Below are 19,489 nucleotides of genomic sequence, written 5' to 3' on the forward strand. Positions count from 1 at the left end.
CAGAAAGAGCCTCTTCCCCTCAGAACCAGATTTCTGAATTGTTAATGAACTCATGGACACTACCTTGTTATTCCTTTTTTTTTTATCTTGTATTTTGCTGCCTCAAAACAACATTTCACAGCATGTGTCAGTGATAATCTGATTATAAGAGAGGAAGATGTGGTGGGATCCTGTTGAAACTGGTAGAAATGGCAAAGGTTGAAAGATGAGGACTGGGAAAATTCATTAATTACATTTGATTGAGGATCACTGGATAAAGGAATAGGAAGGTATGTTTTGATTGCATGTTACTGTTCTCCTTTGTTACTAGCAGTAATGGATAGAAGATTTGTTTTGATCATCAAATGATGATTGTGCTGTGGTTGTCTGCTGGTTAATGGCTGTCTGCTGGTTAATGTGAACATTCTTGTAAAATTGCATATCCTCCCAATCTCCCCTGGAATTGTTTAGCCAAGTTTATGTTTGAAGCAATTAAAGCTGATATTTTGTGGGCTATTTGTCCTTGTAGCTATTTTATTACTTGAGATAATCGTAGTATTGGGAAAAAGGAGACGTGGTAAGATGAGCAAGTTTCAAACAAAAGCTGTCAACATGGTGGCACTATATTCCTTGAAATCCATATGGTAAGAATGAAATCTGTTAAATTGAAAAGGAATATTTAAATATTCTAGTAGAGGAATGTTGTATCATTTGGTTGTATATTTGTACAGTCTGATGACAATAAACTGCATATAGTTTGCATCATTGTGGTATTGCTGGTTGTACACTGAGGGGGAGATAAAGCAGACTGGGTCGCACTCAAGTTTAGTGGAATGAGAAATGATCTCATTGAACCATACAGAATTCTACAGCACTAAAGGTTAGATGCAGGGATAATATTTACTTTTACTAAAATCAGAGGTTGCAGTCTCAAAGAACAGACCCTTCAGGACCAAGCAACTAATCTGAGAAGAAATTTCTGCCTCTGGGGAAACTACCCTCATCTGCAGTCAGTAAATCTTTAAATCTCTGGGAAGATCAAAAGATTATTGGATATTAAAGGATGTGAACAATAACGAGTTAGTGCAAGAAAGTGACATGAGGTATAGGATCAACCATGTTCTTAATTTATGGCACTGCACACTGGCTGGATGGCTTAACTGCTTTTCATGGTATTGGGTAGTGGTATTTTTGTGCAAAGCTAAACTACTTGTTGCAACTATGCACTTGATAGAACAAAATCTTTGAATGGTTAGAACATGGGAGAGAGCAATGAAGCCCACAAACTTTGTGCTGGCTCTGTGTAAGAGCAGTCCATTGAATCCCAATTCCCTGCTCACTTTCCACGTGAATTTGCTCCTTTTAGTTATTTATCCAGGTCTCTTTTGGATGCAACAGTTCAATTTGTTTCCACTACTCTCCCTGGTAATTAATCCAATTCTGAACCACGTATGGTTTAAAAAACACACAAATCCTTATCATTTCAGGAAAGAATTGTCCACAGTCTGCTTGGGCAATGAGAGGAGTTATTTATTTAAGGAATCCTGTTTCTCTGCAAAGTTTTCAGGAGAATAAGGTAATTCTTGACTGTGACACATCCTGAGATTGAATAGACAGGAATTTGGTTTTAATGCAGAGGCAGATAAATTCTTGTTTATCAAGAATTTATCTCTGCCTTAAAACATTCAAAGAATCTGCGTCTATTTCACCTTGAGGAAACTTGTAAGTATTTAGAACCCTCTGAGCACAATTTTGCATTGTTTGTCACTTAACTGGATAACCACTCTTTTTTAAATAGGTTCCCTAGATCTATATTTTCTCAGGGAAGCATTCTCTCAACATACATGTATGTCAAACCTCTCCTGATTTATCTGCTATCGATGTCTTTATCTACCTGTCCATTATCTGTTATTATCTTAAATGCCCTTATCATATCGTCATTTTCTATCTTGTAAAAATCTATTTCATCTTGTCTTTCTATATCGTTGAATTACTCCATTTCATGTATAACCCTGGTGCATTTTCTTTCAAAACTGTTGAGCCCGAAGCATCCTTTTATTTAGTGTGATGTTTAGCAACAGCACTGTGCAACAGCAGTTTTGTTCATATTCTACTTGTGCTTAAATTCTGCGTCATTTGTTTTAGGACTCTGAAGAATCTTTCATTGTCTTTACCAGGATCCCTAACTACCCTCATCCACAGTCAAGTTATGTTGGCATGTATTCTGTGGACCCATCTAATTCTTGCAGCTAGATAAATCTTTGTGGAAGATCTGTTTTCTGATGTTGCAGCTCAGTGAGCTCTAGTCATAAGTTATGCAAGTCATTGAATTGTATAAAACAAAATCTAAGATTTGGATGTCTTTGTTTTGCAGATGCCAGTTTTCCTCAGCCTTTGATCCGACCCCAGGACCAGATTGTGAATAAGAAGGAAGATGCCATGTTTCATTGTCAGTTCACAGCTACACCTCCTCCAGTACAGGAATGGTTATTTGATGATACCATCATTCATAACTCATCACGGTATAGTCTGAAGTTCTGGATTTTGAATGTTTGACATAAGAAAAATGTGAATGATAAGAGTACAATTAAAAGCATGTTGATTTGTAATGATACTTGGACAGCATAAATGACAGCAAGTGCATGCCAGCAGGTAACTTGGTGAAAGCTATAGGCCATAATCAATTTTTTTAAACCATTGCCCACCTTCGCATTGTATAGCACTAAAATAGGCCATTATGTTCCATACGAGACATTTTTCCAATTCCTTTATCCCTCATAACTAACTTACACTTAAATAAATCGTTGCTGTTCGCTTCACCTAGTCCCGTTGTTTTGTGTTCCTATTCTCGGCACTCTCTGAAGAAATTATTTCTGAATTCATGGTAATATATTGATGGGATGTAATGGTATACAACATCCATCATTTTATTATACCTGCAGCAGGTCATCATTGTCTTTTCTAAAGCATACTTTCCTGATGGGTATAACTTTGTAATTCTGTTATGATTCTTGTAAATATGTTACTCATCCCTTCCAGTACTCAGTTCTCCTCATAATATAGTGGGAAAATGAAATGGGATAGAGTAAATATAGCTGAAGTGATGAAGGCTATATAACTTTTCTGATTAGAACTTTGACCTCTATAATTTTTTGTGTTTCATTATGTCTCTATTAATAAGTGCCATAAGTTTTAGCAATTTAGATATTTGTGCTACCTTTCCCTCTTTGCGCCATTACCCTATTTAGATCCTTTTTTTCTCAAATAAATTTCTCACTGAAGTAAATTGCCACCTTACCTGATTTCTTCCAGTCTTCTAATGATTCTAATGGATACTAATGATCTGGCACACACAGCACCACTTCAGGCATTTCCAAGCTTGTTTCTTATGATGCATGTGCGGAAATGTGAAGTTATCTGTTTTAGTCCTAAAAATACAAGTGTAGTACATAGATTGCGTATCTGCAGAACACCGCTGGATAGTTAGCATGTACAGGTTTCCCCTGCAATCCGAAAGTAGAGCATTCCTATGAAACCTTTTGTAAGCCGAAATGGCGTAAAGCGAAGAAGCAATTACTGTTAATTTATATGGGAAAAATTTTTGAGTGTTCCCAGATCCACAAAAATAACCTACCAAATCATGTCAAATAGCGCACAAAACCTAAAATAACACTAACATATAGTAAAAGCAGGAATGGTATGATAAATACAAAGCCTATATAAAGTAGAAATAATGTATGTACAGTGTAGTTTCACTTACCAGAATCGGGAAGATTTAGCCAAAACTGAGTTGTAGGAAAAAATCGGCATGTACACGCATGTGCACACACCTGCCTGCACAAGCCTTCATGGTCATGGTAGTCATTCTTGGGGTAAACACAAGTTTAAAGCAGGCGCCTTTTTTGTAAAAGTGAAAATCCTCTTCGGATTTCTTTCGGTTAGCGTAAACAGGTACTAAGTAGGTCTTTTGTATAAGCGAAGTGGCGTAAAGCGAACTTTTGTAAAGCGGGAGACACCTGTAAGTACTGCAAATAAGAGAAAGCCAAATGGAATCCAATTACAAACAAGAAAAAATCTGCGATGCAGGAAATCCAAGCAATAGAAACACAATGCTGAAGGAATTCAACGGGCCAGGCAGCATCAATGGAAAAAAGTACAGTCAACATTTTGGGCCGAGACCCTTCAGAAGGACTGTCCTGCCAAAGGATCTTGGCCCGAAACATCGACTGTACTTTTTTCTATAGATGCTGCCTGGCCTGCTGACTTCCTCCAGCAATTTGTGTGTGAAACCAAATGGAATGTAGGGATACAACATTCAATTTGGGTTCCTAATTACTTGGTGCATTTATATTGCAAAAGGGATCAAATGTAAATTTAGGGAAAGTCTTGTCTTATTGTTTAAATGACAACACACCTGGAGTACTCTGTAAAGTTTAAGCTCTTAATATTTAAAGGATACATTAACTATGGGGGCAATTCATTGAAGGTTAACTAAATTGATTCCCTGGGAAGTAGTGTAATCAGTTGCAATTTGCAGGACATGCAACATCTGCTGTATTTTGCAGGCTGAAATGGATTTCTATTTTATACTGGAATCAAGTATGAAATGATGGAACTGTGTTTTCCATTTATTAAAATCCTTCAGACCAGATGCTTGTAATCTAGATCATGCCTTAAGATTAGCATTTTTTGGACCAGGGCAAGACAGGTGGAGTACTTGGGGGTGAAACATAGAACCAGAAGGTCTTTGGTTTTTGGTATCCTCCAAGTAAATCTTATTTCTTGGCCCAGTCAACTGCCACCAGCTTCATGTCCACTACAATTTGTTTAAAATTATTTTCCTTCACATTTACTGTTGACTTCATCTTGCTGCAATCAAACAACATGCTGAATCTGAAGTGACCTTGCTGACTATGGATATTAATGTTGTAGAGCAGTGTGGCTGGTAAAACTGTCTTTATACAGTTGCTGGCTAAATCTACAGAAGTGACCTCTTCTTGTTGGAGTCCTTCACTTATCAGAAAGTTGGCATTATCTCAGTCAGTTAAATGAAAAGGCCTTTTCTGAGATGGGGAAATGTACTGTGATAACCAAGAGACTCTTCTTATTCAGATACATTAGTCTCAAAGCACTTTCCAGTAAGACTTGGAGCATTAAGCTCTTGCAAAGAAAGAATGTTGTGCTGCAGCTGTGCTAAGCATGGTTAGACAGCTCTTGGAATATTGTGTACTGTTCAAGTTGCCACACAATAGGAAGAATGTGGCAGCAGTATAGAGATAATGCTCAAGGATGTTGCCTGGAAAAAAGGCTGTAGTTGTAAGGAGAAATTATGTAACATGGGTTAGTCTTCATTGGGACACTAGAGCCTGAGCGGTGACCTTACAGAGGTTTACAAAATTGAGGTGGGATAGATAGAATCCTTTGTCTAGGGTAGAGGAGTTTTGTGCAAGGGGACACCAGTTTAAGATGAGAAGGAAGAAATTTCAAGGAGATCCAAGGGTTAAGTTTTTTGCGGATAAAGGGTAGTGGTTATCCGGAATGAACTGCTAGACAACATAGAGGAGGTAGAGGGAGATACAATCGCAACATTTGAAAGCTGCTTGATAGGTACTTGGATAGGAAAGGTGCAGGCCTAACACAGTTAAATGGTATTATTTTAGATAGACATCACAGTTTGCATGAGCAAAGTGGGCCAAAAGTGTCTGTTTCTGTGCCTTACAGTTCTGTGAAAGGTGGGAGGCTGGATGTAGAATTTTCAGTCTGAAATGTTGTGGAAACAGATTTGAATGGCTTTGAAAATGAAGTTGAATAAATAGTTGAATTCAGGTTATAAAAAAGGGTGAGGAAATGGAATTAAATGCCTAGCTCTTTAAAGGGTGGGAACAATTGGCAAAAAGCTTTTTGAAGTGTGATATTTTATAATTACAAATAACCCTCTGTTATCCTCATGATTCAGTTGGCAAACAATGTGGTGTCATCCAGTTGGAAGTGGTTGAAATCAATAGTTTGTCATCAGGAGTTTGTGCCTTTGGAACTCAGTCTAGAAGCAAACCCCTTACTTGCACCTGGAGAAAAAGCCCATGCTAGCAAAACAAGTACAAAATAATTCAGCCTTCTTTTATACCAAATTGCCCAAGTCTAGGAGATACTAAGTTGTTTGAGGAATTGTAATTTATTTTAGTCTGTGCTTATGGTCAGTATCTGAATATGCTGTGCCAGTAATGTCATAAAATTATTAAACATGCACTGTGTGGCCACTTTATTAGGTACCTGCTGAACACCGTGTACAATGTCCTGTGTATGTTACTCAAAATGGCTTCTTTGGTTTGTTAAGAGTAGGAATGCTTCTTTGTCTGATAAGTGTTTCTCTCGCAGTTGTTTAGCTTTAGACTTGCTGATATGGGGATTGTATTCATTTGTTAACCAATGGGGAATGTTATTTTGTCTTGTGAGGCTGGGAACTTGGGGGGGGGGGGGGTTTCGCGGTCTTTTGAGGAGAGTCGAGAGGAAGACGCCGAGGAAGGTGGACGTGCGCTGCACTGCTTGGTTGACCACCGGGGGTGGTCCCAGGTGCGAAGACGTGGAGGTCGGAGGCAAGCGACGAGGGGTTGAATGGTTCGATGGTTGAGCTCCAACGATGTGCACTGAACTGACTGAACTTTGATAAGTTGGTGCCTTTTGTTTTTTTTCTTTCCTTTCATATATATTGTATTGCCTAGTACTCTTTTAGTTTTAGTAAACTCTTTAAAGTGTATTTCATAACGGTATCTGGTGTGAATTTGATACTGTGTGCAGGCGCGAGGCATAAACTTGATTCTCACAGCACCTGCGTGTACGGGAGGTGGGGTTGGTGTGTGGCTGGATCTCCTTTTCCCCTAGACGTATACCAGCCTGTTGGGTAAGTGTTACAACTGCTTGTTGATGAAAATATCTAATCAGCCAATCATGTAGCAGCAACTCAGTGTTAAAAGCATGCAGGCATTGTCAAGAAGTCCAGTTCTTGTTCAGACCAGATATCAGAATGGGAAGAAATGTGATTTAAGTTCCTTTGACCATTGAGTCATTATTGGTGCCAGACAGGTGGTTTGAATATCTCAAACTGCTGATCTGTGATTTTCATGGACAGCAGTCTCTAGAGTTTACAGAGAATGGTAAGGAAAACAAAAAAAAAAGTGAGTGGCAGCTCAGTAGGCAAAAAGGCCTTGTAAATGGGAGATGTCAGAGAAGAATGACCAGACTCATTCAAGCTGACAGGGAGGTGGCAATAATTCAAGTACCACACGTTACAACAATGGTGTGCAGAAGAGCATCCCTGAATGCACAACATGCCAAACCTTGAAGTGGAAGGGCTACAGTGGAAGACCACGAACTCAGTGGCTACCTTATTTAAGTATAGGAGGTACCTAATAAAGTGGCACTGAGTGTACATTAATACTGTCTAAAATTGATACAGTTAAGAGGTTTGTGTTTTAACCTCTTAGATGACAAAGTTAGTGCAATATTGATTCTTCTTTCCACTAAGTTTATTAGCCGCTCTGTAAAGATAGTTTTGTGGTGTATGGTCATGCACTGCTGTAGAAAGAATAAATGTGTGGACTGTTTGTTAAATGTGGAGCAAATTCAAAAATTGGAGGTAATGGGGACTTGGGTTTCCTAGTGTAGGATTCCCTAAAGATTAACTTGCAGATTGAGTTGGTGGTGAGGAAGGCAAATGCAATGTTAGCATTAATTTCAAGAGGACTAGAAGATAAAAGCAATGATGTAAAACTGAGGCTTTATAAGACATTGGACAGGCAGAACTTGGAGTATGGTGAGCAGTTCTGAACACGTTATCTGAGAATAGATGTGCTGGCATTGGAGAGGGTCCAGAAGGAGTTCACGAGAATGAAAGGGTCAGTGTGTGAAGAGTATTTCATAGTTCTAGGCCTGTATTCACTGGAAGAATGGGTGTGGGGGCATATAATTAAAATCTATCAAATATTGAAAGGCCTAGATGAGGTGGACGTGGGGGGAATGTTTCCAATAGTGGGGCAGTCTAGGAACAGGAGGCACAGCCTCAGAATGTAAGGACATCGCTTTCGAACAGAGATAAGGAGGAATTTCTTGAGCCATGTCTCTTGTACGTTTTCATCCAAATTACTTGTCCATGCTTATTCTTCCTTATCAGAGTTTATTGATTTAACCATCCGCTGAGTGAACACAGTAGGACGGATGGGCAGATGTATTTATTTCAACGCAAGTAGGACAGATAAACTTAAAGCCCAAGATGTTGGGTTCATCAAAGAAACTTGGTTGAGACCCAGGAAGGAATAGCAGCTCAACATTCCAGGGTTTGGCTGTTTCAGAGGTGGTATAAGGAATGTAAAAGAGATGATGGAATGGAATTGCACTGCCAATCAGGTTGCACTAAATGAAGACAAATTGTAAGGATAAACACAGCCTGCGAAAGGATACAGAGAAAATGTGATGTTACCTGCTTTGGAAGAATGAAAAATGTTATTTAAACAGTGAAATGTTGTGTATGAAGGAATCTGGAAACCAAGTACATGAAACAAAGTCGGCATGTACTAAGTAATTAGGAAATTTGAGAGAATGTTTGCCTTTATTTTGAAGAATTTGGGATGCAATTGAGACATTTTGCTGAAATTTTACAGGGAGCTGCTGAAACCATACCGTAATACAGATTTGGCCTCCATATTTAAGAAAGTGTTGGAAGAAGGGCAGAGAAGGTTCAGCAGGTGTTGATCCATGGAATGAAGTAGTTCATGAGCATGAGATCACTATTTTGCTCATTGTTTGCACAATTTGTTTGTAGTTATTTATTGTAACGTAGTAACTTTTAAAGTCTAGCAGTGCTGTCAAAAAAACAAAAAAACTTCCTGACTGTTCAGTGATAATAAATCTATTCTGGATCAGATTCTTATTCTGAAATGTATATGGTTCTAAGAAGGATTGACAAGATGGCTCCTCAAAGAAGTATTCTCTCCCCCCCCCGCACTAAAGGCATTTAAACCTTGACATGGTTCAAATTCCATACCTCATTAGAACTTCAGAGGTTTAGTCATTGAGACTGACATAGATTTAAGCTACAAAGGAGACAGGGACACGAGGAAGTTGCGTTGAGACCAGAATGGAATCAGCCATGATCTATTTATTGCATGACTGATCAGCTTTGGGGACAATTAGTTTTCTTTTTCTTATCTTAAACCTCTGAAATGAAGTTTGAAGACATAAATTCTGAGGCAAGATTTCTTCCATTGAACCAAGGCTGACATCTAGTGGAAAGTAGCCTTTATATGTTGTGATGGGGTGTGCTGACAGATTAACATGTGCCATTATGATAATTCTGTAAGGCCTGAGCGGATGTACATAATCTGTCCTCAAACTGATCCTTTTCCAAGGAAGTACAGTAGTTATCAATATATATGTACATGCAAGAACTAACACAGCAACTTCAATAAAGTTTTCTCACTTGACACTTTACGCGGTGTGCTTTTGGCAGTGACTCTGCAATAAATCTGGAATTCCTGCATTTCTTGTTCCCGAGTTAGCATTGATTTTTGAAATGGAGATTGTAATGTGGGAAAGCAGCAATTGCTCCTATTCGCCCCAGGTTGCTAATTCTGCTTTGATGTTTGTCTGCCATTTTCCGCTTCATTTATAGCTAATTGCTGAAATCTTTTTCAAATGTGAATATCCTCTGTCCCCAAATTTAACATTCAATCAGTGTCGGAAGTCAAGCTGTTAGGCGATTTTTAAGTTCTTGTTTGTCACACTGCAGAATAGAAATACCATGAAGCTTTTTGTGTTTGTATCATATGCCTGGACATCTGATCCCTGAGATGAGTTGCAGAAATGATTTCGGTTGATTACCCTGGTTACCTGTATTTAAATACTTGAGAGATGAAAACAGCCTGGTTCATTGTTTTGGGATTAATGTTTGAATGCTGCATTAGTGCAGGAGGACTTGGCTTTTGGAATTAGCAGCAATGTCAACAAACCATAGGCAGCATCTTGCAAGCATCCTGGAGTCTCCAGTTACACTCAGCCAGAACTGAAGACTAGCAACATCACTCATATGCCTGACACCAACCTCCTACAATAAGTGCTTTTCGCTGAGCAACGATCCCAACAAAAGTTTAGCAATGAAGGCTTCAAGGGTGTTCTCAAGCAATCTTAAATGTATTATTCCCCAAATGATGGGATTTCCTTGGATTTGCAGACTTGTGCCTGCTCAAAATGGCAAAGGGGCATTTGGACAGTGAATGTGCACACATCAGGATGTTTGTTTTTCATTGACTGCAGTTTGGCATTCAATACTATCATCCACTCTAAACTAACCAATGAACTTCAAGAACTAGGCCTCTGCACCTCCTTGTGCAACTGGATCCTCTGCTCACTTGCAGACAGCAGGTTCAGACTGGCAACATCTCCACAATCACCATCAGCATAACTCCTGCTCTACTTGCTTTGTGTTTGTTAGACTAAGCCCAGCTCCAATGCCATATTTAAGTTTATTGATGACATTGTTGTTAGCCAAGTTTAAGGTGGTGGTGAGTCAAGGTGGGGCTGAAAATCTGGCTGAGTTGTTCTATAACAACAACCTCTCATTCAACATCAGCAAGACCAAGGAGCTGATAATTGACTTCAGGATGAGGAAACTTGAGGTCCATCAGTCAGTCCTCGGAATCAGAGGTGGAAATAGTCAATATCTTTAAATTCCTTGATGTTATCATTTGAGAGAATCTGTTATGGGTCCCATACGCAAGTGCCATTATGAAGAAAGCATCTAAATCTAAAAATTTGGTGGAGAGTATATTGACTGGTTGCATCATGGCCTGGGATGGAAACACCAAGCCCTTGATGGAAAAGCCTGCAAACAGTAGTGGATACAGCTCGGACCTTCATGGGTAAAGCCCATTCACCACTGAGCACATCTACATGGAGTACTGTTGTGGGAAAGCAGCAACCTTCATCAATTATCCCCACCATCCTGGCCATGCTCTCTTCTTGCTGTTACCATCAGGGCGAAGGTACTGGAGCCCCAGGACTCAACTCCATCAGGTTCAGGAGCAGTTATTACCCCTCTACCATCAGGCCTCTTAGCCAGAGGAGATAACTTCACTGAATTTCACTCATCCCCTCACTGAACTGTTCCCACAACCAAAGGAAGCTTCATCTTATTTTCTTGATATTTATTGCTTATTCATTATTTTTTATTTTTGTATTTGCATGGTTTGTTGTCTTTTGCATATTGGTTATCTGTCTGTAATAGTGGAGGTGGTCTTTTATTGATATAATTTGTTTCTTGTATTTACTGTGAATACCTACAAGAAAATGTATCTCATGGTAGCATATGATGACATACGTGAACTTGGATTATAAATGAACTTTGAATTAAAATCGAAAACCCCTTCTGAAGTTTCTGAAGGGCCAAGATGGTGCCAGTGAACCACAACAAAGTTCTGTGGGCTACGGACAATACTTCTAAGTATTCCTCTTTTGAATTACTCTCACTGCAATCTGCACCATGTAATTTCCCTTCAAACAATGTACTTCTAAATCAGCTTAATAATCTACAGATTTCACTATCTTCTGAAGGACTTGATGGATGAAGGTTCATTTCTATGACCGGAAACGAGGCCCGGGAGTGGGGGTGGGTGCGGGACTCCGCCAGGCTGAAAAAAAGAGGGATGAGTCCTTCTTTTCCAGCATCTTGTTAGCAAATGTGTAGTCGGTGGAAAATAAAATTGAGGATTTGGGCAAGATTGTTGTATCGGAGGGAAATGAGAAATGTTCTTTGAGGGAGATGTGTTTTTCTCGCAGCAAACCAGATGCAGCGATTAGATCCAAAGACATCTCAATTTACAGAATAAACTGAACCCTAACCCAGTGCATTTCAAATTATAATCAGGGACTTTCTCCAGGCTTGTTTGAAGAAAAACCTGCCCAATTACCATCAGCGTATAACTGGTAGCACAAGAGGCCGCAGCACACTAGACTGCTGTTATACGAAGATAAGGATTGTCTACTGTTTCATGCCCAGACTACATTATTTGGTTGTCCTATTTGCATACAGGCAGAGGCTAAAGAGCATTTATTGACTACAGTTCAGCGTTCAATACCATTATCCCCATAAAATTAATCAATAAGCTTCAAGACTTTGATCTCATACCTCATGCAATTGGATCCCAAGTCATCTCGGATTGGCATCTCATTATCTCCATCCTGTATTATGATCATATATTAGAAACATAGAAAATCTACAGCACATTACAGACCTTCCAGCCCACTATGTTGTGCCAACCATGTGACCTACTCTAGAAGCTGCCAAGAATTCCCCTATCACATAGCCCTCTATTTTTCTAAGCTCTAAGTACCTATCTGAGTCTCTTAAAAGACCCCATTGTATCTGCCTCTACCACCTTCACTGGCAGTGCATTACATGCACCCACCACTCTTGTGTGAAAACTTGCCTGTGACGTCCACTTTGTACCTATTTCCAAGCGCCTTAAAACTATGCCCCCTTGTGTTAGCCATTTCAAGAGCTCCCACAGCCCTGAAAAAAAGCCTCTACCTATCCACACGATCAATGCCTCTCGTCTAGTACACCTATATCAGGTCACTTCTCATCTTCCACTGCTCCAAGGAGAAAAAGCCAAGTTCACTCAACCCATTCTCATAAGGCATGCCCTCCAATCCAGGCAACATCCTTGTAAATTTTCTCTGCACTCTCTCTATAGTATCCACGTCCTTCCTGTAGTGAGGTGACCAGAAATGAACACAGCATTTCCTTCATTTTGTATTTGCAGTTTGTTGTCTTTTGCACCCGGTTGAACGTCCGAGTTGGTGCAAATTTCACTGATTCTATTATGGTTATTATTGTATTAAGAATTTATTGAGTATGCCCACAAGAAAATTAATCTGAGGGTTGTATATGCTGATATATGTTCTTTGCTAATAAATTTACTCTGAACTTTGTTTGCTGAAGCCCAGTGCATGTGATTCTAAGAAGTTATTCTTCATCTTTACCTGCCACCCCACCAATTACTTCCTGCCCTACTTAAGGACAAGTCCTGCCATGATACCATCAGCCACCCTAGAGTTTACAGATCCAGAATCCTCAGTTTGAAATGAATACCTGTGTGGGCTTTTATACTATAAATCAATGTGAAATTTGCAGGATTCTCATTGCCCCAAAAATGTGTTGATTTAGAAGATGACTTTCCAAAACTTGTTTTTACATTTCTAAGAAATGTCTGGTGCATTTCTTAAGGAGGCACTGAAAATGATGCCTTTGGTCAGTTATTCACCTTAGTTTAAAGAAGTTCACACCTCATAAACCTTTCAAGTTCTGTTCTTCGAGGCTGTGTGTTTCGAGAGATGTTGCTGAAGATTTCTGCCTTAACACAGCCTTGCTGATAGAGATGAAAAAAAACAGGAAACCCTGCTGCTTTGATCTCAGTGAAAGGAAAGAAACAAAAAGCAGTGACCACAAAAAGACTGCTATACTTTGTATTTCAACAGGATGTTGAATATATATGCGAATTTCACTGTCCACTGTAGAATTTCTTCCTATAGATGGGAGGCTGTTAAAGCAATTCCAGTTAACCCCTCTGCTTTCTGAAGTCATGTATCTTCCTCTTTTCAGAGTTCAACCACATACCATTATTAGCTAAACAGTCAGTCCCCGAGATAAGAACGTCCGACTTACGAACAAAGCCTATTATATTAAAACTTCGTCGGCTAGAGGAAGAAGAATGCGGTCCACTATTCTAAGTTGGATCATGTTGCTGTTAACACTGTGTTGAGTGTGTCCCATTTAACCTGTCTCAGTGTGGGTAGGCTTCAGGACCCGGGGGAGCTCAGGGCCTGTGGCTGCTGCTGAATCCACAGTGTTTCTGTTCCGTTGACAGCCGAGGTAAACAAGTTAAAATTATGAATCGATAATTCCCATCTCGTGTTTATTTCACTGTGATGAAGAATTTGTTGTGAGTAGGGGTTGGTTCAATCATTTCAAAGTGAGGGCAAATTTGCATAATATTACAGTGCAAGGTGAAGCAGTGAGTGCAGATTTAAGTGCTGTGAGTGATTTTCCTGAAATGTTGAAAAAAATTATTGAGGAGGGAGGTTATTTGCCAGACCAAATATTTAATGTAGACGAGATTGGCTTATGCCTGAAAGGACCTACATTTCGAAAGAGGAAAATAGTGCACCAGGGCATAAGGCATCGAAGGATAGGCTAACCTGTTCCAACTTACGTACAAATCCGACTTAAAGACAGACTTAGGAACAAATCTCGTTTGTAACCCGGGGACTGGCTGTACTTTTGGAATATGAACAGAGATTTAATCCTTCTGTGTGGGTATCACTGAGATCAGTGTTAAGACCAACTTATTGTCCATATATAATAATGATTTAGATGAAGGAATTAAGTATAATATCTCCAAGTTTCTAAACAATACAAAGCTGGGTGGGAAAATGAGCTTGGGTGATGATTCAGAGGTTCCTGAAGGATTTGGATGTGTTTGAGTGGAAAAATGCATGAAGGGTGCAGTATATTGTTGGTTCATGGCAAATACAGGAGAACTTTATTATCCGAGTGATGAGAAATTCAAATTCTGAAAAGCATGGGTAAGGAGCCGTGGGATTCTTGGTGTACTAGTCAATGAAAGTGAGTGTGCAGGTGCAGTGGGTGGTTAAGACAAAGGGTACGCTGGCCTTCGTGAAAAGGACTTTGGGTGTGGGAGCAGGCAAAGCTTGATGTAGTTGTCCAGGTGTTTGATGAGATTTTTCAGTGGTGTGTGCTTTGGTCTGCTTGTCTGAGCAAGAATGCTCATTCTGTGGAGGGAACTAAACCGAAACTTGGGATTGCAGGACTGGGTGGGGTATGAAGAGAGACTAGGGTAAGCAGGCTTGCATTTCCTGGAACATCGAACATTACAGCATAGCTCTGGCCCTTCGTCCTTAATGTTGTACCAACTTTTTAACCAACTCTAGGATCAATCTAATCCTTCCCTCCTACATAGACCTTCATTGTTCTATTATCCTTGTGCTTATGAGTTTTTTTAAATGCACCCAATGTATCATAGCACATAACATAGCAAAGATGAGCGGGAAACCGGAGGACTGGGAAGCTTTTAAAGAGCAACAGAAGGTAACAAAAAAGGCAATACGCCAAGAAAAAATGAGGTACGAAGGTAAACTAGCCAAGAAATATAAAGGAGGATAGTAAAAGCTTCTTTAGGTATGTGAATAGCAAAAAAATAGTTAAGACCAAAATTGGGCCATTGAAGACAGAAACGGGTGAATTTATTATGGGGAACAAGGAAATGGCAGATGAGTTGAACAGGTACTTTGGATCTGTCTTCACTAGGGAAGACACAAACAATCTCCCAAATGTAATAGTGGCCAAAGGAACTAGGTTAAAGGATGAACTGAAGGAAATTTATATTAGGCAAGAAACGGTGTTGGATAGACTGATGAGTCTGAAGGCTGGTAAGTCCCCGGGACCTGATGGTCTGCATCCCAGGGTACTTAAAGAGGTGGCTCTAGAAATCGTGGACGCATTGGTAATCATTTTCCAATGTTCTATAGATTCAGGAACGGTTCCTGCTGTTTGGAGGGTGGCTAATGTTGTCCCACTTTTCAAGAAAGGAGGGAGAGAGAAAACAGGGAATTATAGACCGGTTAGTCTGACGTCAATGGTGAGAAAGATGCTGGAGTCAATTATAAAAGAGGAAATTACGTCACACTTGGATAGCAGTAGAAGGATCAGTCCAAGTCAGCATGGATTTATGAAGGGAAAATCATGCTTGACTAATCTTCTGGAGTTTTTTGAGGATGTAACTATGAAAATGGACAAGGGAGAGCCAGTGGATGTAGTGTACCTGGACTTCCAGAAAGCTTCTGATAAAGTCCCACATAGGAGATTAGTGGGCAAAATTAGGGCACATGATATTGGGGGCAGAGTACTGACATGGATTGAAAATTGGCTGGCTGACAGGAAACAAAGAGTAGCGATTAACGGTTCCCTTTCAGAATGGCAGGCTGTGACCAGTGGGGTACCGCAAGGTTCGGTGCTGGGACCACAGCTGTTTACAATATATATTAATGATTTAGATGAAGGGATTAAAAGTAACATTAGCAAATTTGCTGATGATACAAAGCTGGGTGGCAGTGTGAAATGTCAGGAGGATGTTACGAGAATGCAGGGTGACTTAGACAGGTTGGGTGAGTGGGCAAATGTATGGCAGATGCAGTTTAATGTGGATAAATGTGAGGCATTTATGTGAGAAAGGCAGATTGCTATCTAAATGGAGTCAAGTTAGGAAAAGGGGAAGTACAATGAGATCTAGGTGTTCTTGTACATCAGTCAATGAAAGCAAGTAGGCAGTGAAGAAAGCTAATGGCATGCTGGCTTTTATAACGAGGAATTGAGTATAGGAGTAAAGAGGTCCTTCTGCAGCTGTACAGGAACCTGGTGAGACCCCACCTGGAGTATTGTGTGCAGTTTTGGTCTCCAAATTTGAGGAAGGACATTCTTGCTATTGAGGGAGTGCAGCGTAGGTTCACAAGGTTAATTCCCGGAATGGCAGGACTGTCATATGTTGAAAGATTGGAGCGACTGGGCTTGTATACACTGGAATTTAGAAGGATGAGAGAGGATCTGATTGAAACATATAAGATTATTAAGGGATTGGACACACTGGAGGCAGGAAGCATGTTCCCGCTGATGTCCAGAACTAGAGGCCACAGTTTAAGAATAAGGGGTGGGCCATTTAGAACAGAGATGCAGAAAAACTTTTTCACCCAGAGAGTGGTGGATATGTGGAATGCTCTGCCCCAGAAGGCAGTGGAGGCCAAGTCTCTGGATGCATTCAAGAGAGAGTTAGATAGCGCTCTTATAGATAGCGGTGTCGAGGGATATGGAGAGAGGGCAGGAACGGGGTACTGATTGTGTATGATCAGCCATGATCACAGTGAATGGCGGTGCTGGCTAGAAGGGCCGAATGGCCTACTCCTGCACCTACTGTCTATTATCTATTGTATCTGTCTCCACCACCACCTCTCGCAGGGCATTCCACACATTCTCTGTTTTTTTTAAAAAAAAGGTCTGACATCTCCCCTATGCTTTTCTACAGTCACCTTAAAGTTATGCCCTCTGGTATCAGCCATTTCCTCTCGGGGATGGGGGTGAAGCAATCTCTGGGTATCCACTCGATCTATTCCTTCTATTATTATGTCCACCTTTGTCTTCCTCTCCTCTCCAGAGAGAAAGCCCTAGCTTGTTCAACCTATGTCATGCTCTCTAATCTAGGCCAGTGATGGAACTGTCTGAATCTACAATCCTCTGCAGCCTCTTGTGATAATGTGCATTGGGCTTCCGTACCAGGTAACGATGCAACCAGTCAGCAGGATCTCCATAAGATCATAAGATTTAGGAGCAGAATTGGGCCCATCGAGTCTGCTCTGCCATTTCATCGTGGCTGATCCGATTTTCCTCTTGGCTCCAATCTCCTGCCTTCTTCCGATATCCCTTCGTGCCCTGACCAATCAAAAATCTGTCAATCTCTGCCTTAAATATACATAAAGACTTGGCCCTCAAAGCTACCTGTGGCAATGAATTCTCCCACCACAGGAAACATCCTTTCCACATTACTCTATCAAGGCCTTTCACCATTCGATAAGTTTCAATGAGGTCATCCCTTCATTCTTCTGAATTCCAGCGAGTACAGACCAAGAGCCATCAAACGCTCTTCATATGACAAGCCATTCAATTCTGGAATCATTTTTGTGAACCTCTTTTGAACCCTATCTAGTTTTAACATATACTTTCTAAGATAAGGGGCCCAAAACTGCTCTCAATACTCCAAGTGAGGCCTCACCAGTGCTTTATAAAGTCTAAACATTACATCCTTGGTTTTATATTCTAGTCCTCTTGAAATGAATGCTAATATTGCATTTGCCTTCCTCACCACACACTCAACCTGCAAACTAACCTTTCGGGAATCCTGTACAAGGTCTCCCAAGTCCCTTTGCACTTCCATTTTTTTTTTTTGTGTATTTTCTCTCCATTTAGAAAATAGTCAACTCTCTAATTCTACCAAAGTGCATGGCCATACACTTCCGGACACTGTATTCCATCTGCCATCACTTTGCCCATTCTCCTAATCTGTTTAAGTCCTTCTGTAGCTTCTCTACTTAAGCTACCTTGCCCTCCACCTACCTTCATATCATTTGCAAACATTGCAACAAAGCCATCAATTCCATCATCTAAATCAGGGGTGTCAAACTCATTTTAGATCACGGGCCGGATTGAGCAAAATGCAGCTTCATGCGGGCCGGATCAGTCGGACGCGTGCGAACGCAGCTTTCGTTGTCTCCGTTTTTTCAGCCTGCTCTCATGTGTCTCAGTCTCTGCTATAACTACAAAGTGTTTCACTTTACAAATTACGTTTCTTATGAAGAAGACTGCCGAATAAACACTAAAAGCCCTGAGAACCTGGTACCTGAATAAACTCGGCATTAGCCATATCATGCGCCATAGGCGCTTCGATTACTGGGGCCAGCTTTAATAGTAATTAGATATTATCTCGCGGGCCAAAGATAATTCCACCGCGGGCCGGATTTGGCCCGCGGGCCTTGAGTTTGACATATATGATCTAAATCAATGACATATAACAAAAAGAATCTATCCCAACACAGGTCCCAACATATCTCCATCTGTATCTATAGAAATTTGTGACAGTCTTTGATCTCAAATTTCCTCAAACCCGAATGAAATAGAACTGCTGGTGTGCCTACTTTTTTTTTAATTTCATCAGTGTGTTGGGTCCAGGATCGGATCCTTGGAGATGTTGAAACCTGTGAGGGTTCACCCTCTGGAAGGATGTTCTGACATCAGCCTCCAAGACAGAAATCATAAAATCATTGGATGCTGTGATAATTCACATGGGTGTAGTGTTGTACTCCCTTTCAAAGTGTGTGTAAAAGATCTTGAGCTCATCAAGAGATGAAGCAGCCCTGCCTTTCATGATGCTAGGTTTCAGTAATGGCATGCAATCCCTGTATCCAACTGTATCTCTAATTTCACATGGAATTTCCTTTTGGCTCTCAAGGTGGTCTTCCATGAGTCATAACTGAACTACTTGTAGGATAATGGATCATTGGTGCTGAATGCTATGGATCTAGTCCTCAGCAAACTACAAATCTCTTGGTTCATCTAGAGTTTCTCATTTGGGAAAGCAATATGTGCTCAAACACAAAACTCGTCCATCAAGTCTCCTTTACTGTAATGATTAATGCCTACTCAAAATTACCCCATTGTGAAGGTTAATGGCAAAGCGGGGGAAATGAGAATAATATGTAGGACTATAAGGCAAATAGGAAGGGGGTGTTGATCTATATGGATAGTTCAACTGGAAGTTGGCAAGGATGTGAATAGCTGGGACTAAGTTTCCTTGGGAAAAATCTTGTGTGTGTCTTAACTGAAACATCAAAAATCCCT

The 19,489-nt window shown here is 40.4% G+C and overlaps 1 protein-coding gene across 1 annotated transcript in view; it reads left to right on the top strand.

Moving 5' to 3' along the window:
- The window catches only part of LOC140733193 (inactive tyrosine-protein kinase 7-like), a 195,742-nt gene that overhangs the window by 117,309 nt on the left and 58,944 nt on the right, over nucleotides 1–19,489 (top strand). The window contains exon 5 of the mRNA XM_073056190.1: nucleotides 2,354–2,501. Within this exon, the coding sequence (XP_072912291.1) occupies nucleotides 2,354–2,501 (148 nt within the window). The remainder of the gene's footprint in view (nucleotides 1–2,353; nucleotides 2,502–19,489) is intronic.

The sequence above is a fragment of the Hemitrygon akajei genome, chromosome 9 (assembly GCF_048418815.1).
Source record: "Hemitrygon akajei chromosome 9, sHemAka1.3, whole genome shotgun sequence".
Taxonomy (NCBI): domain Eukaryota; kingdom Metazoa; phylum Chordata; class Chondrichthyes; order Myliobatiformes; family Dasyatidae; genus Hemitrygon; species Hemitrygon akajei.